We start from the raw sequence: 25,315 nt of genomic DNA, 5'->3' as shown, positions 1-25,315 counted from the left end.
TACACGGCTTGCCACTGTACCGGACACAGTAGGGACGGCTACATCTGTATATGTGCATATGTTTAAAGAGACATCCTCTTGATGAAAGATGTATACCCGAAATGTTGCTGGATTCTCTGTGAGAGTCTACCCTTGTACAACTTTGTTATTGATCTGTAAGTTATATTTTGTGTATTTTTTGCTCGTTATCAATAAAAATGTTTGCAATTCGTTTTGTTTTCTGTTCCTTTTTAGGATCCAATTCTTCTCTTTATCAATGTTTGCACTGTGGTTTTAGGAAGACGTTGCTGTATTTTTTTTGCCCCGATGTTTCTTTCTGTGAGAGTCGTTGAGACCAGACATGATATAGTTTCAGCTGTGTTTAAGGAGTACATTCTTTGAAGTTACTTGAGTGTTTCCCTTACCTCGGGATGCCCTAACTACAAGTGAGCTTAAATACAAGCAATGAATTATAGTACAAAGCACAGAAGTATGGTAGCAGACTTTATTTTCTCTTTTTTTGCCGTATGCTTGGGCATAGTGCAGTATTCTGAGGCAACACTACCACGGAATCCAATGGAAACTCTGTGATATACTGAGACATGTCGGAGTATGCTGAGGCATCCGAGGTAACAGTAAAGCCTGCTACATCACTATGTGCACTTATCTGGTTATCCCTAAAACATAGCTGGGGTTACCCAAAGAGAGGTTAAGGCAAAAGAGGCTAAGACAAAATAAGCAGATTAAAAAGAGCAATTACAGTAGCTTGATATGCAGTAATTCATTTTTGTCATACAGATATTTCTACAATGATTGTACTACTGGCCCCACAACATTAAACTACAATATGTTACAGACTCAGTAAGATTGCAAGATAACAATTTTGTTGTAAATCACGCCAGTGTTGCTCAGAGAATGAGATATATATATACTGTATATATACACATACACACACACACATATACATATATACTGTATATATATATATATATATATATATATATAATATATACACACACACACACACACACACTCTACAGTACTAACTTCACCAATGCTGATTCTACTCTCATAATTTTAACATGTTTTTTTAGTTATGTCACTTACCTTCGATCACAGGCCCCTATTCAATGTGCTACTTCCTAACATGCCTTGTAGTACAGCTTAGTAAATATGGCCCTTTATGGCCCACAGGTGTTTAAAGAACAGGCAGGGTTATCTTTATGGAATATAATAGAAATAAACAGCCGCCTCTAGGCACTTAGCTGTTGCGGCAGCCTCCTTACTGCCGCCCCCTCCTCTTTCTGGACCGCATCATCAAATGACGGTGCGGACGTCACAGTGACGTTGAAGGGCGTTGCATTGCCATGGTAACGCAACATCATGCCATAATTTGACGCCTTTGGTTCAGAAGGAGGGGGCAACAGCAAAGCGGCTACAGCAACAGCTAAGCGACTTCCCATCAGGCCCGTGAGCGCGGCAAAAATATATGGGGACGGACAATATTTGCAGCCCCCAAATTTTGCCGCCATAGGCCCAGTCCTAACGGGCCTAATAGGAAATCCGCCACTGGATGTAAAGTAAAAATGTATTGTTCTGCCTGAACTTTTCACATTCTCAGGAAAAAGTTGCACACTTTTATTATCGTCCTCAAAGGATGAAGATGTTACTGGTGCAGTTTCCGGTTTCCTGTTCTCATGTAGTGATACATAATGCCTTAACCCATTTGATCTGCCTGCCATGTATCTGTAATTGAAGGCTGTGCTTCAATATATAATGATAGTTCTTACAGATTGCTCTGGCTCCCATATATACACTAGAGCGACTGGAGCTCCACCCCCCCACCTCCCCCCCCCCCCCGCACTTAGTTCTAGGTAGTAGCACTGAGTAACAGTGGCTATAAAGCTTGTGGTAAGCACACAGGAGTGTATGGACCTTTGCGCTACTTTATGCAACACCCTCTTAGCTGTGGTTTAATAGCTTTGAGATTTAATAACCAGTTACAGGGAGCTGTTGACGCTGAAGGTGCCAAAGGTGCATGCAATTAGACAGTCCTCAGGAGCAGGTCCGAACGGGGCATGGTAGGAAGGAATACTGCCGGGCACCAGAATTTTTTTTCTTTATATATATATATATATATATATATATATATATATATATATATATATATATACACATATAACAATATTTATTGAAGAAAAGTCCAAAAACTTCTCCTGACCAGAAGATCCTGTGATCAGGAGCCGACACTCGAGATGTTAGGAGAGTGATCTAAAAGAGTCTTTACCAAGTTCTATAGTAAGCAACATGTATAGAAAATCAAGGGTGGCGCTCGACACTAGTTAACAGTGACAACCGTGAAGTTTTAAAGAGAATCCTTAGGTTTAAGGATCTCTGTGTATAAAACAGTGACTGAAATGATAAGTGCAAGGTAAGTGTTTATCAATATAAACACATGTGACCAATCAATAAAAACACAATAGTACATAATAAAGTTCTATAAATACAATGAGTGCTCTCAAATGTGATTTTGTGCAATATAAATAAAAAGGGAATATTCGTCCACTCAGACCGTGGAGCAAGATATGTTTCAAAATATCTCAAACGACCAATTTCCACAAAGCAGGGGAGCGAGGGAATGCGACCGAGGGAGAAAGAGAAAAACTTGTATAGAGCAGTATTGCAGGGAAAACTGGATTCACAGTACATATGAGACCTTCAAATATTTTACTCACAAACCAACAAGGTTTTAAGGGCAAATCCAAAACAGTGACAAGTGCGGATGGTGGTGGTGATGTTCAAACACACTCGATCTGGCGATCTCAGAGAGAAAAGGCATCATGGTGCAGATTGTACTGAAAAGGCTACTTTATGATGTAATGTGACAACCCATATGATGAAGGCTTACATCAATAAAAGAAGTTAAAAACATTGTACGAATGCAAGTTGTGACTCCCACAGGTCTGGTGAGTCGCACTCACACTGCACTCCACGGGACCATCGTGCCCGGTGATGTCACGTCCTGGTTCCGGTCACTTGGTAACCTGGAGGACGCTTTCCCCGACACTAGACCTATCCTCTGAGTCTCCGACAGGACTGGCAGTCGACTCTACGCATTTCGTTGCAATGAAACTTCGTCTGTAGTCTATTGTCCCTACTCACATCTGCTCTCCTATAAATACCCCTTTCTACCAATGGTCATACAATTGCTCCTGTCTGATAGGTTAGCTTCCCAGACTTTGAGTCTAACATCTCTCATATTCTTAGTATAAGTTAATAATATGTAAAAGTCCACTTAAGATGATGTGCACAAATAGTCTCTGTTTATACTATAATATGAGAGATGTTAGACTCAATGTTCCTCTTTCCCATTGGTCTGGAGTCTGGAAAGCTAACCTATCAGACCGGAGCATTTGTATGACCATTGGTAGAAGGAGGTATTTATAGGGGAGCAGGTGTGGGTAGGGGCAATAGACTCCCGATGAAGTTGCATCGCAACGAAATGCGTAAAGTCGACTGCCAGTCTTGTCGGAGACTCACAGGATAGGTCTAGTGCTGGGGAAAGCGTCCTCCAGGTTACCAAGCGACCAGAACCAGGACGTGACATCACTGGACGCGATGGTCCAGTGGAGTGCAGTGAGAGTGCGACTCACCTGACCCGCGGGAGTCACAACTTACATTCGTACAATTTTTTAAACTTCTTTTGTTGAAATAAGCCTTGATTCTTATGGGTTGTCACATTACATCATAAAGTAGCCTTTTCAGTACAATCTGCACCATGATGTATTTTTCTCTCTGAGATCGCTGGATCGAGTGTGTTTGATCACCACCATCCACACCTGCCACTGTTTTGGATTTGCCCTTAAAACCTCATTGGTTTGTGAGTATAATATTTGAAGGTCTCATATGCTCTGAGAATCCAGTTTTCCCTGCAATACTGCTCTATGCAAGTTATCTCTTTCTCACATTTCCCCGCTCCCCTGCTTTGTGAAAATCTATAATAAGCAACCTGGTGTAAGAAATACAACTTTATAATTCCCGTTCTTCTTGGGGAAGTGTGACGGAGAAACGCAAATACAAGTGAATATAAAAAAATTGTATCTATCTATTATATATATATATATATATATATATATATATATATATATATATATATACAGTGTTCGACAAACCTATACATTTGCTCGCCCCGGGCGAGTGGATTTAACCCCCGGGCGAGTAAATATTGGCCCAAGCAGCACACGTTTGGTACTAGGTGGCGAGTAGATTTTTTTGTGTGGCGAGTAGATTTTTTGGTGATTTGTCAACCACTGTGTATATATATATATATATATATATATATATATATATATATATATATATATATATATATATATATATATATAATCAACCCAATCCGTCTGCTTAAATCTTGTGTTGAGAAATTTGTTCACATGATTCAGGTCATCCCTCTGGTGCTGCTTACTGGACCATCCACTTCGGCTGGAAAAGCTAACCCAACTTGTGTCACAGCTCTCTGGGCTTTAAATACCAGTTTGGGGGTCTTGCTCTCTGAACCATTCATTTGGAATATGTTAATCGAATCTTAGAAACATTGTTTGTTTCTTGCATACAGCAACAAAGGGATAGGTCTAATTGAATTGTTAATCAAATCTTTTTCTGAGTTTCACCTGGTATCCTGTCATCTGTTCAGACAAGGCAGGTAAGATACAGACAGATATTGTACATACATAGAAAATATATATGTCAGACTGGCTGCAATTTAAAATCACAGTTTAGGATGAAATGATAGGATTCAATTCTTACACTGGTATTTATAGCTCTTCTTCCAACTCTTTTTCTTAAACTTATGTTGGACAGGAAAACACTCTAAGGCAGAGAAAACAAAACCCTTTAGTAACAGTAAGGCTGTTATATTAGCAAATGACCTATGTTTGGTTGTGAGCACTCTAGTGAAGAAGCACCACCCATTCTCATTTCACAACCTATATAAATATGTGAAAAAATGTGAATAATTCGGTCTTGTACTGCAAATGATTAAATATCAAAATAAAATTGTCACCTACGATAAACTTTGTTGATTTATTGTGGAGTCTTACTTTTTCCCAAATCGAGAATCTACTCCAAATTTAAAATATAGAAAACCCTAAATCGATTTTGTCTGGAAAAATTCTGCTTTAAAAGCCACACAATTTGTATTTTGTGTGCTCGCCAATAGGGTAGCAAACTACATACTATGCTAAAGTATGGAAGTACTTCCCCATCATCTTAAGTAATAAAACAATGTTTTTAATCAAAAAGGGAACCAGAGAGACTGGTGCTTTAAAAGTTCTATAACAAGTAGATATAATGCAGTGAATATGCTTGGCTGAGTATGGCAATGGTATTCTGCCCAAAATCCTATTAAAATTGGAAGATAATTTGACTGAAGACATAGAACAGCTCACTACAAAGGGAAGAATCAGTTGACATGTGTTGACTTGGACCTCTCTATTAGGCAGCCTTGACCAGCTGTACCCCTTACCACCAACAGTTTTCATACTGTATGGGAGGAGTGATTTACTGCATGAGCAAATAAAGATTTTGCACACTGCAAATCTCAATTCCCCCTTGCAGACTGCCTTCCTATTTTTATTCAAATGCTGTACATGCCTGGACAACAGGTGCTTGATATGCACCGTACAAAGAAGGATGACCATTCAAACTTCACCCATTAAGATAGGATAATCTTTAAAGGCAAGGAAACCTGCCCTGATTGCAGTGGTACGAGACATAAATTAAAATGCTAAATATATCAACTAATGTACTGTAAACTGAGGACTCATCTTAGAGACAATACTTTGATTACAAATTGCATTAATTTCTTTAGTTTGTTTGCATAATTGTTTTTACATTGACGTCATCCTTCTTGATTGAGTAAACAAATAACAATTAGCACTGAGGAAGTACAATTATTAACTTATTGAAAATGAGACACTTTCCAATGTGGTAAATAACTCATATATGCTGAAAAATATCTGTACTCCTCTCTTATATAAATAGGCAAGAAGCAGGTGCATATTTAGATTATGAATAATATGACTTTTTCCAAAGAATTCATGACTTGAGTTTCTATAGTATTATTTCAAAATAAAATGAAGCACCTTATTATATTGTCTACACAAAAGTAAATTAGGAAACAAATGGTCAAAAGAGAACTATTTTCTAGCAAAGCAAACATGTAATGATTCCCTAAATGTTTGGAAGTCAATTCTAGTACTTTATCTGCTATGCGTTTTAAATAATGTATATATAATGTACACACTTATTTTTTTAAGGGTGCAAAATAGACAGATACTATTATATGGGTAGTTTGCCTAATGTCAGATTGAGCTCTAACTGGACTATACTATTTAAATCCCATTGTAAGTTTGCAATTCATATTCTATTACTTTCTCTTCAGCATTCAACACTGCAGTAAAGCAGCAGTCGGATAAAAGAATGGCCAACTGTTCCTCTCATAGTAACAAACGTACGAATATGTGCTAGTTTAAACTTGATCTATCAGTGAATCAGTGAACCATGAAAAGTGGGGGTTAATCAGGGTATTCTGACAACAAAAGCTGATAGGGCAGCATAGACGCTACTTGCAGACTCACATCTGTGCAGTTTTTGGGATTCCTTTTTTATGGCAATCAGTTCATGATTAAAAAAAAAACCCGAAGTTCTTTGGAATATAGAACCATCATGCACAAACATTAGCAATTCAAAATTTCAGCAAGGAAATACTGTTTTGTCCACCCGAAGCTAATTAACTAAGGCTGGCATTTGTCAAGGTAACTATGGATACGCTGTAAAAGTTAATGTTACACTATAACAGTTAATGAATAACATTAATAATACCATAAATCTGTGGTATGGTAACATTAAATCTCCTGCAGTCAATATGCAAAAGTCATGTTATTTATATTTCTTAGCCTCTGAGGGAGGTATGAATCACAAAAAGTCAGCCAGCCATTTGCTAAATATTAAACAGAATTTATATCAGTGCAAACAACATGAGAATCTTCATTTACAAAAGATTGGCAGAAAACAACGTGATATTATACTCAAAGGTTGATACTTTTACTGTAGCTACCTTAAAATTCACATATTACTATTTACACAGACATCATCAAAACTTAAACTAAAAAAAAAAATACAAATGCTTTCTTGACTTTGTGAATTTATTGAAAATAATTGATTATATTTTTCCGCCGTATTATACGCTTACTAAACACTTGCAAAGTGCAATGGGTCCGCTTTGTACATTTCTCTAGGAGACGTTTGCTTGACACAATATTATAATGGAATATATGTGTCTACTACTATTTTCCTTTGGATTTCCTTCCATGAATTACTGAGGTAGCGTTAACCCTGTGTGTTCAAGATATCAGTGCCTGATGCAAGTTTACATAACACGCAGTTTAAATAACCCGGTCCATACTTTTGACAATGGCGCAAATTGAGACAAGAGAGCATTTTTGCATCACATCAGGAAGCATGTTAAAAAAAATAATAACAAAATAAATACTCTGTTCTTCTGATATAGTTCTGACAATATTTATATACACAGCACTGGACATAAAATTTTGTAGGCATGAGTCCCTGTCGCTTAGAGCTTCAATCTAGTTTTTGGTGCCTGAGGTAAAAGGAGATAAAGTCACATAACCAAGGTCACCAGGAGTTCACCCACTTCAAAGGCAGTGACTGTGGCGCTGTACTACTCAGCCTTCTGATATTTGACATATCTATGTAATAGTTTATCCACCTACATCATGTAAATGTGGTAACAGTAGCAGACACCCATACCACATCTAACATCGTAGCATAAAACTAGTAGGCAGGGTTACGCCAGTGACACTTTGGCAGCACTTGAAGCCATTTCAGAGGGACACTGCTCTATTGTGCACATGATATGAGTACATATGTGCATGTATTTACTAAGCGGTGCTATGCCATAAAATGCCTTCCGCCAGAAGACACCTTATGGCCCATTCACTTGAATGGACCATGAAGTGTCTTCCAGCTCCGGAAGGAGTTTCTTTTTATTATTATTTTTTATCTGTTTTAAACTTATATGCATTTTTGAAATGTACTTAATGTGAGTACATTAGAGTACATGCGTCTTCGTTTTATAAATTGTTTGTTTGCTCTGCACCATGATCTCCTCTATCTGATGGAGTTCCCCAAGAGCTGGTCCCTTCTCCGCAGGACCAGCATGCTAAGGGTTAACATTTGATTGTACTTTGTGGAACGTCAACCCCACCCACTGGAATGTTAATGAGCCAAGAAGACAAATAACTTTGTATTCACAGCTGCATTGAATCTGAAGCACCGCAGTGTACATCTGTGTTGCCCCAAAGGCGGACAGCCTTTGGCGCAGCCAAAGGGTGTGAGCAGTTTGCTGCTGTTTGCTGCTGTTTGGTGTTGTTAAAGCTGCTCTATTTCAAATCTGAAACTCAAAGCCCTTTATCCCTTGTACCCAATTTTCCAACTATATCTGTTCATGAAATGTGTGAATTGAGTGTACACCTGTAATTTTAATGTAACCATGTATTGAAGTGAAACTTCTTTGCTGAGTGTGACAAAAAAAAATCACATATGGAAAAAATACTGTTCAGGCAGATGAAAATTTCTGACGGAAATGAGTCACTGCGCATGTGCAGAATCGGCATGCCGGCTCATGCGAATACCAACACATATACGACTGTCCAGGAGCATTGACACTCCACGCATGCGCAAACAGGCTACACAATGGCCGCACATTCACACATCAGCTCCCAGCGAACATAGTGCCGCTGCCTGTGACCTGCTACCCCGTGGCTTCAGCCCTAAACATCTGCACACAGTTACCTCGCAGGCCCTGCAGCCAGGTCACTGCCGGGGAACACACCCAGTGATTTTCAACAGGGGTTGAACAACGAGGGTTCAACAGAGGTTCCGCGGCCGCGAGGGTGAGAGCCAGGACAACTCTCCCAGCTGTCCCATGACCGACTGCGCGGCGGCACCTCACATAGCAGTTACCCAGCCCCTCCAGAGCTAAACAGCAGAAGCCGGAAGCTCACTACTATCCTTCTCTCTGCCTGCTCCGGTCGGCACACACTCTCACATTCCAAGAGCTTCACTCCTGAATTGGTCCGGACAGATCAGAGTGTGTGTGTGTGCATATACGCATGCAAGGGGGAGAGGGAATGTAAGGGGAAGGGTGGGGCGGGGGAGAGACAGGCAATGGTGGGGAAAGATGAACTAAGTGAAATATACACACAGATGAGCGCTTGACTATTTAAAACAAAATTGTGACTAAACTATATCTATAGTGAGGCTAAGAGGCAAATGTGCTTTAACACAAGTGCTAACAATTCCTATCTAAATTGACATCTAGAAACAAAAATGACTAGATAATCACAGTGAATCTCTCCCACATACAAATATCAGAGGTGGAAAGATGGCAGCCTAAGGACAGAAAAAATCCTTCCAATAGGATCTATATAATGAATAGTGATAAAAGAGCTTACAGGCCTGGGCGCAGGTCCAGATAAATAATCAGTCCCAAATGAAAATAGTCCTGTGGAGACGATGGGGGGGGAGACACTTAGGGTTTTTAATAGTGTTTTTTAATAAATTGTATTGTTGGTACTGCACATGGTTTCCCATTACTGTTCACCACGAGGTCATAGCGCATTGGCTGTCATTGGTGGACTACCCCCCAGAGGAAGTGGTGGCAAGAGATATTCCATGGTTTACTGACATCCCTCAGCTTGGATTCCCCGCAACCAGATGTAAAGATACCATTCAGGGATCACTGACATCCTATATTTTGTAAGTAGTTGGCATCTGGTGAGGGTTTTCTCTGTTATACAATGCGGCACAATTGTGTGTTCTTGTCTGTCCATTTTCTCTCCTGAGATCGGCAGTGTATTGTATTGTATTGTATGTCTTTATTTATATAGCGCCATTAATGTACATAGCGCTTCACAGTAGTAATACATGTGGTAATCGAATAAATAACAGATAATATAAATAACAGATCATGGGAATAAGTGCTTTAGACAAACATAACATTAAGGAAGAGGAGTCCCTGCTCCGAGGAGCTTACAATCTAATTGGTAGGTAGGGAGAATGTACAGAGACAGGAGGAGGGAGTTCTGGTAAGTGCATCTGCAGGGGCCCAAGCTTTATGTATCATGTGTTCAGAATGTTCACAGTGCTATTCGTATGCTTCTTTAAGCAAGTGTGTCTTAAGGTGGGTCTTAAAGGTGGATAGAGAGGGTACTGAGGGGAAGGGCATTCCAGAGGTGTGGGGCAGTCAGTGAAAAAGGTTTAAGGCGGGAGAGGGCTTTAGATAAAAAGGGGGTAGAAAGAAGACATCCTTGAGCAGAACACAAGAGTCGGGATGGTGCATAGCGAGAAATTAGGGCTGAGATGTAAGGAGGGGCAGAAGAGTGTAAAGCTTTAAAAGTGAGGAGAAGAATGGAGTGTGAGATGCAGGATTTGATTGGAAGCCAGGAGAGGGATTTCAGGAGGGGTGATGCTGAGACAGATCTAGGAAAGAGTAGAGTGATTCTGGCAGCAGCATTTAGGATAGATTGTAGGGGAGACAGGTGAGAGGCAGGAAGGCCGGACAGCAGAAGGTTACAGTAATCAAGACGGGAGAGAATGAGGGCCTGAGTCAGAGTTTTAGCAGTCGAGCAACAGAGGAAAGGGCGTATCTTTGTTATATTGCGGAGGAAAAAGCGACAAGTTTTAGAAATGTTTTGAATGTGAGGGGCGAATGTGAGAGAGGAGTCGAGTGTGACCCCTAGGCAGCGTGCTTGGGCTACTGGGTGGATGATCGTAGTTACAACAGTAATGTGGAAGGAGGTAGTAGGGCCAGGTTTGGGAGGTAGTATGAGGAGCTCTGTTTTAGCCATGTTGAGTTTAAGGCGACGGAGGGCCATCCAGGATGATATAGCAGAGAGACATTCAGAAACTTTGGTCTGTATAGCAGGTGTAAGGTGTAAGGTCAGGTGTTGAAAAGTATATTTGTGTGTCGTCAGCATAGAGGTGATATTTAAACCCAAAAGATGTTATTAGGTCACCTAGAGAGAGTGTGTACAGAGAAAAGAGAAGAGGTCCCAGGACAGAGCCCTGGGGTACCCCCACAGAGAGATCAATAGAGGAGGAGGAGGTGTTAGCAGAAGAGACACTGAAAGTACGATGGGAGAGGTAGGATGAGATCCAGGATAGAGCTTTGTTCCGAATACCAAGAGTATGGAGAATGTGAAGGAGAAGAGGGTGGTCCACGGTGTCAAATGCTGCAGAGAGGTCGAGTAATATGAGCAGAGTGTAATGACCTCTGTCTTTGGCAGAATGGAGGTCGTCAGTTATTTTAGTGAGGGCTGTTTCCGTGGAGTGAGCAGTGCGGAAGCCAGATTGTAGAGGGTCTAGGAGAGAATAGGTGTTGAGAAAATGGAGCAAGCGAGAGAATACAAGACGTTCAAGGAGTTTAGAGGCAAAAGGCAGGAGGGAGACAGGTCGATAGTTAGAAAGACAGGTAGGGTCAAGCTTGCTGTTTTTGAGTAATGGTATGACTCAGTGGTGTATGAAGTGGAGAGACAGCTACCACACGAGGAGGGACCATCCTGTGTAAAGATACCTTTTAACGCATGCTGACTACCTCTATATTGTAAGTAGTCAGCAGCGGGAGAGGGTGCTCCAAGACCAATTATTGTGCTGCGCAATGGTGTGTGTTTTTTCCCCTTCTTAATCTAGTTTGGATCGGTATGGAGGATTGAACATTACCTAACCTGTGATTCCAAGGGGTCACCATCCCCCGTACACCTGTGATTCCAAGGGGTCACAATCCCCCCTCCCCCCCACATAGTCTCCACAGGACTATTTTTCATTTGGGACTGATTATTTATCTGGACCTGCGCCCAGGACTGTAAGCTCTTTTATCACTAATGGTGGGGAAAGAAACAGGTGCAATGGGGGGGTGGGGGGGAAGAGACAGGGGCAATGGGGGGGAAGATATGGGGCAAAGGGAGGGAAGAGACGGGGGCAATGGGGGGGGGAGGGGGAAAGATACAGGGGACTTAGAGAAAGGGGTTCAGGTTTGCCAGAATTTCACAATCAAATTCTGGAGTTCTGTAAGAGATGTGTGCAGAGGTATGCAAAGGGAGACCGTGTTAGGGTGAAATTAACATATGGCTTTATTGGGCCCATCCCTTTAAACAGCACAGCAAACAAAAATATACAAAAACAACAAACCCCTATCCCTTTGTAAGGGCTAACTTACTTCCCCAGTCCCTATCTGCAGGGCTGGAGGGATAATCCCATTACCAGCCTATCACCCAAAAGTCTCAGGAGGTACCTTAAAGCAGGTGGCCCTTCAAGCACGTTCCTGGGTGCTCTGTGTCCAGGAAAAATATAGGTGTCTGGGTGTCTTGATCTCAGAACACAGCTCTCCTGTGTTCTCAAGACTCTTCTCCTTTTGCCAGCCAAGTTGTAACTGTGCTAAGGAAATCTCTCTCCTGTTTCTCACGAGGCTTTTTACAGAGCTCTCATTAGTCCAGGTGGAGACTAGTTAATTGAGTGGCTGCAATAAACTCTCTCTCTGCTGGATTCTCAGAGCTCTGAGGCTGCTTTATTTAAACAGGGATAAGTCCCTGTTACAGGTTCCCTAACCAAAAAAAGGTTAAAATCACTGTGCTAGGTAATGTGCAAACCAGCTGCCTGGGAGCACAGTGACCCTGCCTTTGACTGGCTCCCGGGGCCTCCAGGGCCGAGGTGTGCGCTGGGAGCAGGGACAAGGTACCGGCCCAAGGCCTCCCCACACACTCACCACGCACCCTGTCCTCACGCTGATGAGTGGCAGCTCCGGCATGGTGATCCCAGCACTAGTCACAGCCGGGGGACGCAATGTCAGTGGGATGCTGTCATGGCAACCATAGCGCGCTCTGAACTAAAGAACATGAGCTAAAAAACAAAACAAAAAAATGAATGTTCCCAGCACACAAAAGACGGTAAGGGGATAGGTGAGCACAAAATCTTTTAATGAAAAACACAAAGTGAGTGTGAAACCACAACGTACAATAAAGGGGAAGGGAGAGGAAAGGGATGGGGTGAGGCAAACATAAAAGTACAAAGGAAAGGGGGGCAGCAACATTTCGGGGTCTGGAACCCCTTCTTCAGGCCCGTTCCCAATAGATACTAGGTATCTAATGGTACTGTGTTCCTTTTATCATCTACTGTTGTGAAACACACATACACACAGAGAGACCCGCACACTCAAAAACAGGCGCACCCACACAATATAAATATAGAAGTGCACATAGCAAAAACAAACATTACAATAAAAACAGCACAAGTGCATAACCTACAAGCTGTGTGAATATATATATATATGCTCCCTTGAGAAAGGTCCTGTGCCAAGGACCGAAACGTCGGGTTTATGTGCCAGTTTTTCTACTGAATACACGCTTTTTTTGTACCTCTGAGTGTGCTGTCTCCTTCTTGCCTTGTGATCTTGGGATCCTGGATTTACTCGGTAAGGAACCTATCTATACATTACCTGTATGGGACAAGCACCTATTTCCAGTTTGTGTGTGCCATCTGCCTATTTATATATATATATATATATATATATATACACTGTTTTAGCCATTGATTCCTGTGTAAATCAGTATTGCTTGACCTGAAGAAGAGAGGAGAACTCTCGAAAGCTTGTCCTATGACATAAATTGTTAGTCCAATAAAAAAGGTATCACCTAATACTGAAGAACTCATTTATTCTGCACTATCGCAACTGGACTAACACGGCTATTTTCTGCTTTATATATATATATATATATATATATATATATATATATATATATATATACATGTAGAGGTATCAGTACCGTGTTAGCCGAGCTTCAATAATCAAAAAATAAATAGATGATACCGTTCTGTGGCTAACGAAATGCTTTTATTTGTGTGAGCTTTCGAGATACACTGATCTCTTCTTCCGGCGATGTTACAATGAATGAAGCAAAAGGTATACTTAAAAACAGTGTCTCTTGGAATGTTATCTGTGCTGTTCCTTCCCCCGGTGTGGATGTGTTTTATGGCTAGAGGTGTTAAATGGTTACTGAAAGCAAGTGAAGAAAGAGTGTGTATGTGTATCAGTGTGAATAAAAATGAATGGAGAGCCCACAGTATATACAGTGCTTAACTTTTAGTTGTGCTACAAACTCTCACATTTCCACACCCACCCACACCATTTATATCCAGCCCCACTCCACACACACCTTGTGTAAAGCACTGTATATAAAGGGGGACTGTTAATCTAGTGAATGAATTCTATTTTACCTCAAAAAAACTAAAATGTGTCTAAGTGAATATAAATTGTAACACAAAAGTAGTTTAATATAACCCTTGAAGGTAATACAAAATATTATAAATCCCTACTGGCATGAATGCCTAATAGAGAGATATATGATGGATTGTGGCATGGAGGAAAAGTATATAATCAATGACCCAATAAAATCTTGTTCATTTTTCTGACTCTGCAGTGCATCTGGTTCTTGCAATATAATCTTTATTAGTAGATTTTCTTTAGGTGTAATTTAGAGTGCTAACAAGGGGGTTGTCTTTGTCCTTTTCATTTGTGTGTTTTATATATATATATATATATATATATATATATATATATATATATAAAATCATATAAAATATATATATATCATAAAATATATATCTGCGTTGCCCCAAAGGCGCACAGCCTGATGGGGCTCCCCAAGAACTGCTCCCCTCTGGACAGGACCAGAGTGATAACAGTTAACATGTGCTTGTTCTTTGTGGAACGGCAACACCACCCACTGGAATGTTAATGAGCCAAGAGGACACAAATATCTTTTTGTTCACAGATGCAACAGATTCAATCTCAACCACCCCAGTGTATAGTTTGTAGAATTTTATGGTGACGAAGTACCTGTTCTATATTGTACTGTTTGAAGTAATTTAGAAAACTTCCAGAGAGAGGCTACAAAAGTTAAAACGAGAGTGGAAGAAGACAGTTTACTGTAGGTAGAAGCAGAGGGGAGGGGGGAGGGACAGAAGGAATCTCCCTGTGGATAGCATCCACTTTGCCTTTAAAGTAGTTGGCAAAGGCTTGAGGAGAAGTGACGGAAGTGGGACAAAAATGTCAGAGGAGGGACTCAAATACAGAGAACAGATATCGTGGATTGGATTTGTGAGTGTTGATGAGTGAGGAAAAGTAGTGTTGTTTGGCCTTAAAGAGAGCAGAGTTAAAACAGGAAAGGAGACATGTACTGCACCGACACACTTTATTCGAGCAAATACCCAGTATGTACCTGGCAGATACCTGGAATGCGCCGCTCCTCACCTCTGACAAGCCCCGTTGCGTTTGCCTTCCCAGCCTGGGTTCATGCCTGGCTGACGGGCGGCTGATCTGTTAAATGATAATGATTAGGATTTAATAGGCTGCAATGCTTCGCGTGTCTACCAGATGGCATAAATTCATGAATTGTAATGCAGTATATATATATATACTGTGCAGTATTGCAGCCAGCGGGAATAAAATGCTTCAATCCCTGCCTGGAAAATATCTCAATGCACTCGGGCAGAAAACAGTCACAAACCTCAATACACCCGGGTATACCCGAATTCGTGGGACTAGCCGAGCTCGAATAAAGTGTGTCGCCAGTGTATAGTGTAAAAAAAAATCAGCCAGAGTGTGAGATTTCCTCCATAGGCATTCGGAGGAGAGAGTGCAAGTGCGAAGGGAGCGTGTTTGTGAATTTAACAAAGGAGGTGGGTTAGAGGGACGGGTGTGCCAGAGCCTAAAAGGGGCATATACATCGAGAGGAGGGGAGGATAGAGTTGTAAAAGTTGACAAGATTGTCAGATTCGGAGGAAGTAGAGACAGTCAAGAGAGGATAGAGTTTAGGGTAGATATAGGAGTAGAGAGGTCAAGGGAGCGGAAGTTCTCGAGAGCAGCGAGTAGAACAGGTAGGAAGCGTTTGAGGGGAATGAGTGGTGGTAAATGATAGGAGGTTCATGGTCAGAGAGTGGAAAGGGGGAGATAGAGAAATCAGAAAGGGAACAATCTTTAGTAAAGACCAGGTCTAAATAGTGACCATCCTTGTGAGTCCATTGGTCAAGGCTAAAGGAGGAGCTTAAAGAGGGAAGGCAAGATGCCCAGGAGACTGAGGGATCATCAATATAGCAGTTTAAGTCCCCCAGAAAAATTATAGGAGAGTCGGAGGAGAAAAAGAAGGAAAGTCAGGATTCCAAGTTAGAGAGAAAGGTGGAGGTAGAGCCTGTAGAGGTAGGCAGTGTGCAGATGACTGCCACATGCAGAGGGAGAGGATAGAAAAGCTGGAAAGTGTGAATGTTAAAGGAAGAGAAAGACAGATGGAGGCATGGGGTGGAGTCGATATTGGCCGCAAGAGGAGGGGAGGAGACCAACCCGGGCCATATGGACGTGGAGAGTGAGAGAGACCATTAGCAGCCTCAACAGCAGTCATATTATGTGAGCCAGGTTAGCGTAAAGAGGTGAAGAGAGTGAGAGCAGAAGAGGTTGTGTACAACCAGAGCCTTGTTAGTCAGAGGGTGGATATTCCAGAGGGCACAGGAGAAGGGAATAGAGAAGGAAGGGAGACACGGAATAGGTACTGTATTAAGTTAGATGGGTTAACACCCTTAGGCTTTGCCTATAGTGCCGCCGCCGGCGATGGCGACAAGATAGGTGACGTCACCCATCGCCGTCGCCACCGGCGAAAGTTATGTTTCGCCGGTCGGCGGCAACGCGGGATTCCCGCAATTTGATTTGTTAAAGGGCCGTCACGTGACGCGACGGCCCTTGAAAAATCTAATTTTGCCGGCGGCGGGTTTTCGCGATGGCGACATCGCTCCGTCGCTTGTCACCGTCGCGTGCACTATAAGCGCACGCAGCGGCAATGCTTTTGTTTTTGGGTGAATTTGCGTCACCGTCGCCGGCACTATAAGCACGGCCTTAGCAGGGAGGGAGACGAAGTGGGCAACAGCAGGTGTGTATATTGGCAGGTCCAGGATTGGGAAAGATATCCCCAGCAGCAAGGAGGAGTAGAGAACGATACAGGAGACGAGAAGAGGATTTGTGGGAGTGCATTGAAAAAAAGCTTCAAAATCAATCTGAACACACAAAATCTAATAATAATGATAAAATTATTTCGCCTATAAAAGTAATAATCACCAAAGGACAAGGCATGCCCTGACCATTAATGCCCCACGTGGGTAAAAGGTCTGGGGCATTAATAGCTAGGTAATGCCCTGCCCTTCGGGGATTATTACTAAATCACTCTTGATAACAATTAATAATTAACCTGGCGTTGCCCACTGCCACTGAACATTGAGCAGTGGAAAGGAAGCTCTGTTTTTCAGTGTTGTGGAACAATCCAGTGATGTTAGCGGGGAATACTCATGACACCATGGGATAATTCTGTGATGTCATGGGCATACCGAGAAATCACAAGGTATTGCCATGATATTGTGGGTCATTGCTGTGCTGTTGTGGGGTGTTCCCATGACTCCACAGCAAGCCCCCCAAGAGCGATAGTGCGGCTTGGAAGGCAGAGTGGTGTCCTGCTTTCGTGAAATAATTAATGTGTCCCCCTGAAATTCCACAAATCTCTACATTTTTTAAGTACCACTTGCTTAAGTTCCAAAATCACAACGTTAGTACCTCCGGATAGGAAATCCACAGAAATAAATAAATACATCTACTATTCATACTGTAGGTAGATGAACGGTAGATGCAAACAAAAGAAACTCTAATAACATGGTTGGTTTCCCATTTGTTTTCACACATCTAATAAATAATAAAAGGCAAAAAACATAGTTATATTATTATAACTGGAATTACTGTACAACTGCAATAGTTATAACTGCCAAATCTGCCAAGGAACAGTGTTTCTAGTGTACAGTATGTATGTATATCTTTATATAGCGCCATTACTGTACATAGAGCTTCACAGTATAGCAAGAATCTGACATTTTGTAAGCAAATCATTTCTCAGTGGCTTTGGGGGAGACCATTTAAAAGTAAGCCTAGAACAAGCGTTTGAGCCAATTAACTTTTGCAATCCATAGATCAGTTATTAGAATGAGTATGTATCATAGCAGCACAAAATGAAGAAACGATATAACTGCACTGTTAACACAGCCTTAATAGCAATTAGATATATAATTGGTTTCATACCTACTGTTACATAATAATTGTATTGAATGTCTTCCCTAATGTAATACATTAAGAAGCTATTACAATTCCCTAAATACTGCTATTCAGCGCCTAAATAAATATATGGACGCTATTACAATTGAATTCTTGCAGTACTGTAATTCATCTTCATTGTTTTTAATATAATACCAAAAGGCTTGGCAATGATTTGACACATTTGTAACAAGTAATGACATAAATGATGTTTCCATCTAATTCTCTAATTTAGAGAATCTCTTTAGATGAAGACGTGTTTCAAAAATGTTGTCCTGTTCGTACATTAATACAAGGATGCTCAACTCAAGTCCTCAACCCAACCCCCAACAGGTCAGGTTCTCAGGATATCCCTGCTTCAGCACAGATGGCTCGGTCAGTCCCTTATTCAGCACAGGTGCCTCAATCAGTCCCTTATTCAGCACAGGTGCCTCAATCGGTCCCTGCTTCAGCCCAAGTGGCTCAATAAGGGGCTCAGTCATTGAGTCACCTGTGCTGAAGCTGGGATATCTTGAAAATCTAACTTGTTCTGGGGTCTTAAGGTCTGGAGTTGAGCACCCCTACATTAATAAACACACTCACCATATATTATATTTTGCATGGCCATGCTGCACATTACGATTGGTCACATGAGCATTTATGGCTAAATTATTTTCTTCATTACTTATAATATAGCTGCTTTATACTGATTTAATGATAAGACGTAGAATTGTTATTATTAGAGACGTTAAAGCAAAATAAGGCTATTTTTGCAGTCTTTTACCTTGTGTGGTGCGTCATCTTCTCCTCAGACGACGCCGTGTCACGTTATGTTGCGGCGCCTTGTTGTAATGGCAACGCACCGACATGTTGTCAAGACAATGCTACACCATGTGACGTTGTGGTGCCATGAGATGTCACGTTATCATGGCAACTCTACGCCATGCGACACTGCAGCACCATAACAAGACGCTGCATGAGGAGATGCCACCGAACAAGGTAAGAGACAGTTACAGACACCCCGCGCTCTCCCCCGGCAATCAGTTTCATTGTTGTGGGGAAGAGCGCGGGGGCTCTGTAACGCGGGACTCGCTGCAGAGGCACCGAAAGCACTGCCGTCAAGCCGGCCCCGGGTACCACCCATACTGTCTGCACACACTGAGGTGCAGTTTTGGGGCCTAAATTAAGCATGTGTTCCCTCCACAAAGTGAGAACACTATACAGTACTGCCTGTGATCGTTCAAACAGTTTTATTAGCAATAGTCTTATCAGTAAGCAATATGATTTATTAATTAGGGGTTCACAGAACAAATATTTTCTAGCAAAGGGTTCATGATGTATAAAGGGCTGGAAACCAGTGATGTCTAGGATGTTCTTTGCACTAAACTACTAATTGCTACTGCTCTTCATCCACAGTATTCAGTATAAAACTCTGTATACAGTATTGTTTAGACCGTTAGGGCTACAGTCAAATAAATTATTATTAATCACTAAAACCTCTTATTAGAAAGGTTTACCTTTTTGTACTTCTTCCTATCAGTAATTGAGTTGCCCCTAGTAAAACTATTTTTATTAACAAACCAAAACCTTTGCTCAAATTCACAAGATCAAAAAAAAGGTGAGAAACTGCAATCTTGTTAATTAAACTGTTATTTTCTGAAATGTCATATAGTTGCAGACAAGTAAAAAGTAGTTTTCACACATATCTTAACCCTGTTTCTGTTACACGGACCAGAGGAACAGCACAGATAATGTTCAGTATATCGTCTTAAAAAGCAAAAATAAATTACCAGTTACCGCTGTGTTTAAGGCAGTAGTCATGCAATGTTTTAAATGTGCAGTCGCACGTACGGTATGACGAATTGAACTATTTAGCTACTAATCTGTGCTATCCCATAAGACACGTTAACAGACAAAAGGGAGTAGCCATAGAAACTTACATCCCTCCCAAGTCTCACCTCACCATGTTTACATACTAATTTAAAAACACTCTTTACTGTAAAAATACATCTACTGTAGTTGTCAGATATATCTAAAAAGGACACCAATCACCCAGCGCTAACGCCTTAATGCCACGAAAAATACTTCACTTTGGTCCTAGGAGGGATTGCCCCTTTAAAATATGACTATTAAAATCTGAATGTAGATTTTAACTATAGGTATGATAATAATCATAATTGGCATTACAGTACCTTTTAATCCTTTTACTTCTTATGCCCTAGACCTTTCTCCTTTAATAGGATATACAATACGGTTACAGGCTTCGGTCTCAGTTCTTGTGAATCCTACACACTCAGACAGCTTCATACAAAAAAAAATTAATATTTTTTTTTTTTTTTTAAAGCGCATAACCCATAACACACAGTAACTGCTCTTATAGCCCCTATCCACAAATACCAGTCTGGCTCACAAGGAAATTACTCCAGTTCTAGTTTTCTACATCTCTTTAAATTGCATACAAACAGGACTATTAACAACCAACATGCATGCGTTGGGCTTAATGCTAGAACTCAAGGACTAGACTAAAGATTCTTGATGATATGGAGTCAGGTTGGCAATACTGAATATCCGACAACGGTTTCCCTATATTGGAAGACTACCCAGGTTGGTCTTTGCCAAGTTGAGCAGCAGCTTCCTGTCCTCGCTGGCAGCTTCCTGCTGAAGGCCATTTTGAATAAAACAAATGTTGATCTCGGATAGCTTTTGAACCAAGGGCACCTGGTGATAATAAAACCATTGCCTTGGGAGACCGCAAAGTTGCAGCACTGTAAAGCGAGGATCGCAAATTGCTGCTTTGATGTCTTCCCTGCTAGTGAAAAGTACAAAAAACTGTTTCCGCTACTTGTTGAAAAATATATTCCTTGAACACCCAAATAGTTTTGGAGCAAACTTAATGTCTCCCCTTCTTCCTGAAGATGAAGTCTCAGTTATACGGATTTCCCCCTTCACTCCCAATCTCACAGACAGTCCGCGCTTACCATGGCTATGGAGACATCTGAACTGCAGAGTGGACTTACTTCTCTCTCTTTCTATCACACTCTCTCTCCCACAGCTTCCAAGCAGTTCCTATGTTTTAGCTGGTGTGGACTTATTTCTTCCTGTCCTGCTCCAGCAAGTACAATATATGTATAGTGAAGTGTGTGTGCATACACTACAATTGTACTTTAGTAGATACTGTACCTTTTCGTGTTCTATACCTTTTTCTACCAGTGGTTGAAACTCTGAACCTTCAGCTAATGCGGATTGTGATCAGCTGGTTATGGGGCATTTAAAACCACTTCTATAATGCTTGTACACAAGTATACACAAATAAGTACAAAAAACGTATTTGTTTATTAAATATTTTAAAATGCACGTAACAGTGCCTACTTAGGAGGTATCACTTATTTGAAAGCTTCTTTATCCTGCACTGATGTAGCAAATAAAGTCTACCTATTTTCATGTGCCAAATGTTGGAGCTTTTGTGTCGGTGTATATATACAAGTGTATATCAGTGTATAGTTTTGAATGTACGTGCATGTGTATGTGTATGTGTGTGTGTGTGTGTGTGTGTGTGTGTGTGTGTGTGTGTGTGCATCAGTGTGTATAAGAGGGGATATGTGTGTGTATAAGAGGGGGTGTATGTGTGTATCAGTGTGTATGAGAGGGTGTGTGTGTGTGTGTGTGTGTATGAGAGGGGTTGTGTGTATGAGAGGGGATGTGTGTGTGTGTGTGTGTGTGTGTGTGTGTGTGTGTGTGTGTGTGTGTGTGTGTGTGTGTGTGTGTGTGTGTGTGTGTGTGTGTGTGTGTGTGTGTGTAACAGTGCGCCTAAGAGGGGGTATATGAGTAGAACTTAGTGCATCAGTGTGTATAACATATCACACTGTGATATATGTGTTTACGTGTGTGTATGTGTGTGTATGTGTGTCTAATATACAGATGCAGCCAACATTATTGCACCCGTTATCACATGTTAGTGCTTTTACGCTGGTGCAAGCTTTAACGTGTTATCGTATGATTTGCAATTTAATACAATGGAATGGCAATTTAGTGCCTTACCGCACAATAACGGGTGCAATAATGTTAGCTGAAATATCCAAATGTAAATACATAAAGTGAAGCAGTGAGACACTGCAGCGAGTTATCATGGAACATTAGGAGCCGAGACAAGTCTCACCAGTCTCTCACTGATTTTATTGCTTCCAGGTTGACATCTCCATAACTGTTTCCTTTTAAGGTCTCAATGTAATTTTTCTCTATGACTAATTAGTTTGCAGAATCTGCTTGACGAGTCATTCTGTAAGAACTCTGTTACAGATGTTCTCACTTCAAGTAATTGAAGTTCATTTAGGAAAAACAACAGTGAGTAAGAAACTGTGTGTGTGCCCTATTTATAGTCTCGGCATTAAGCAAATCTAGCAATTTTTATAGAATTTCGAATGCAACTCCAGTGAATTTAGACAATTTAGCAAATTGGCATAATAAACAAATTTGCAAGGCACATTAACTTCATGTTTGGCGAATTGTCTGCAAACTCTGACTCAGCCGCAGATTTTGGCGACTCAAAGTGCTAATTACACGTGGTCCGCGACCTCGTGGCAAATTTTTGCACATCTCTACCCTGAATTTCCTGAAACAAAATTGGTAACAGCTGATATTCAAGATCTAATCATTTTATTTTTTGCCCCACGTGTTTAAGTTAATACTTTAAAAAAAATCCATCTGTTATATAATAATGCTACATATTATAAATTATATGTAACAGACAGGTGCCCATTCATTATACTGAGATAACGGCTGTTCTATGCAATTATGGCATCTCGCTGTATTCATTAAGCTGTTACCACATGACCAAACTGTGTGAAAATGACTTTTAATGTCTCCGTAGCCTGGCTGTGCAATTCTATGTCAATGAGACAACCTCACAAAATGACATTTATTAAGGTGAGAGATTGCAGATCACCCAAAAAGTCACAATCAGAAATCTTGCCTCTCTCTCTGTTGGGATGAGATTTCTAGCTGTGATTTTATTGCATTAAACAGATACTAATCTGGTGAAAAGTGCATGCAAATATGATGTCCTTCTGCACAATTTGTCAGCATACTGTAGATAATTCTTAATAAATAAGATGGCAACTGTACATTGTAACATTCTATTGTTTTTGGACGATTTTGCACTAGCAATACCATGGTTGAATCCATAGGCCACACAGTGTAGAAAGCAGTATAATATTTTGTAATATTTTATCAGGTGAACCTGATAAATAGACTGGAGTTATACCAGGTAATACATTATTAAAGGGTTGAAAACCATTGCATTTAAGGAATACATTTAGGGCCTCATTCACAAAACAGCTGTAGTTATAAACGCACCTTTCTGTGTAAGAACAAATATGCAAAAATATGAAAAAGTTAATTTGAAATATTTAGCATGTGTTAAAAAAATTTAAAAAAAATAAGCTGTAATTTCACCATGGTATACAATCGTAAAAAATGCATTAATATCAATGACAGTAATGAAAGAAAATCATTTTTCTAAATTACCTACCATTCAAAATGTCCTTTAATTGTCTGAACCATAAATCACAGTAGTCTTCACTTAAGTTGTTAAGATGAATGGAGTCATCCTTCAGCTTTTGTCCTTTTTTGATACACACAAATATTGTGATACCCAACAAGGTGCCCCCATTTTTCTGGCCCCCGGAACGGCGACGTTTCAGTTTTACAGAGAATATATCTCTCAGGTCAACAAATTCTTCTTTATGCAGTTGGACGGCTTTGGAGTTACCTAGTTAAAGAAAGCACAATACATTAGAAATGGGTTACTTAGCAATGGTGTATCAAATATTCCCAAAACATTTATTTGTGGTCGACTTTAGTTTTATACATTCGCAACTGGCAAAATAAAGTTGAGAAGTGAACACATTTGATGAGAAACTGCAAATATTGAACATCTTAATCAGGGTTGTTGCTTCTCTGACCACAAACCTAAGCATTGTATGTAGCAAGAAGTAAACTTGCTAATCCTTATGTTACTGGTTTTCATATTAAGGACATCAATGCCACCAATACCACGCCGCAAGGGTTGAAAAATGTCACCTGCCTGCACCAGTCCACAGCGGGACAACACTCGTCCACCGCAAAGACCGAGGCTGGTGCAGAATCTCTTTGGAAGCAGAGTGGTTAGTCCCCGCTCTGCTTCCCATAGTGGCAACCCGTACATGCCTTGTGTATCGCTATGCACGGCATTATGGGGAATGACTTCCGGAAGCAGAGCAGCAATCGACAGCTCTCCCTGTGCAGCAGCTGCTTTTGAGCTTCCTGGGTGAGTGGAGGAGTGGGGTTTTATCGAGCCCTGCCATGCTGTATAATGTATTGTGTTCGGATATGTTATATAGTGATATGCTAGCAATTAGTAACAAAGTACAGCCCTACTTGGCAAAATAATACGAAATTGCAGTTAAATTGAACTCAAAATCCTGAGGCTCAGGTCTACAGAGGCCCGTTACTGACTTAAAGCGCTAACCTAAGTTAACGCCCTCTTCAGAGCTCAATAACGCTACGTTAAGCCTGGATTTTGGCAGGAAAGGGCATTGCGTTAAGAATAGCGGTCCTTCATGCTAATGTTGTGCGAAAGCGGCATTCTCCCTAAAAACGCGTATCCGCACAGGTCAGTTAAACTTAACACTGGGATTTAACCTGACTTAGTCAGGTCATACCTAAAACTGGCATTGCGGAAGAAAAGGAAGGGACGAGTCTATTTTAAAGTACCAAGTGATTTATATATTGTACCTCTCCAAACACTCCTTTATAGAACACTTTGAGAGATCTCTGTGCATAAAACGGAACACAGCGAAGATACCTTGGAAATATGCAAATTAAAATAATTTGCATATCCCAATTAGAATATTTCCCCGTTATAACAGTGGTGTTTAGTTTTTTTTTTTTTAAATAGACTCCCTCACTCCTCCCTGTTAACCAAAGGGAAAACAGGGATCATAATTGGGTATGAGCCCTGAGTTAATGGATTTCTGAGGATCTCGGCCTCAGTCGTGTAACACGATCTGAGACTTTTTTTTTAATGTTTATAATTTAAGATGTTTTCCAGCACTGCAAATTAAA

The 25,315-nt window shown here is 40.8% G+C and overlaps 1 protein-coding gene across 7 annotated transcripts in view; it reads right to left on the bottom strand.

Moving 5' to 3' along the window:
- Positions 1-25,315, bottom strand: part of CERKL (CERK like autophagy regulator) — a 291,588-nt gene that overhangs the window by 204,699 nt on the left and 61,574 nt on the right. For all 7 annotated transcript variants that reach the window (XM_075608917.1, XM_075608915.1, XM_075608912.1 and 4 more), the window contains exon 2: positions 23,742-23,981. In XM_075608917.1, coding sequence (XP_075465032.1) covers positions 23,742-23,981 — 240 coding nt within the window. The remainder of the gene's footprint in view (positions 1-23,741; positions 23,982-25,315) is intronic.

This window comes from Ascaphus truei, chromosome 7 (genome assembly GCF_040206685.1).
Source record: "Ascaphus truei isolate aAscTru1 chromosome 7, aAscTru1.hap1, whole genome shotgun sequence".
In the NCBI taxonomy this organism is placed as follows: Eukaryota; Metazoa; Chordata; class Amphibia; order Anura; family Ascaphidae; genus Ascaphus; species Ascaphus truei.
This window is presented reverse-complemented; position numbering and strand designations above follow the sequence as displayed.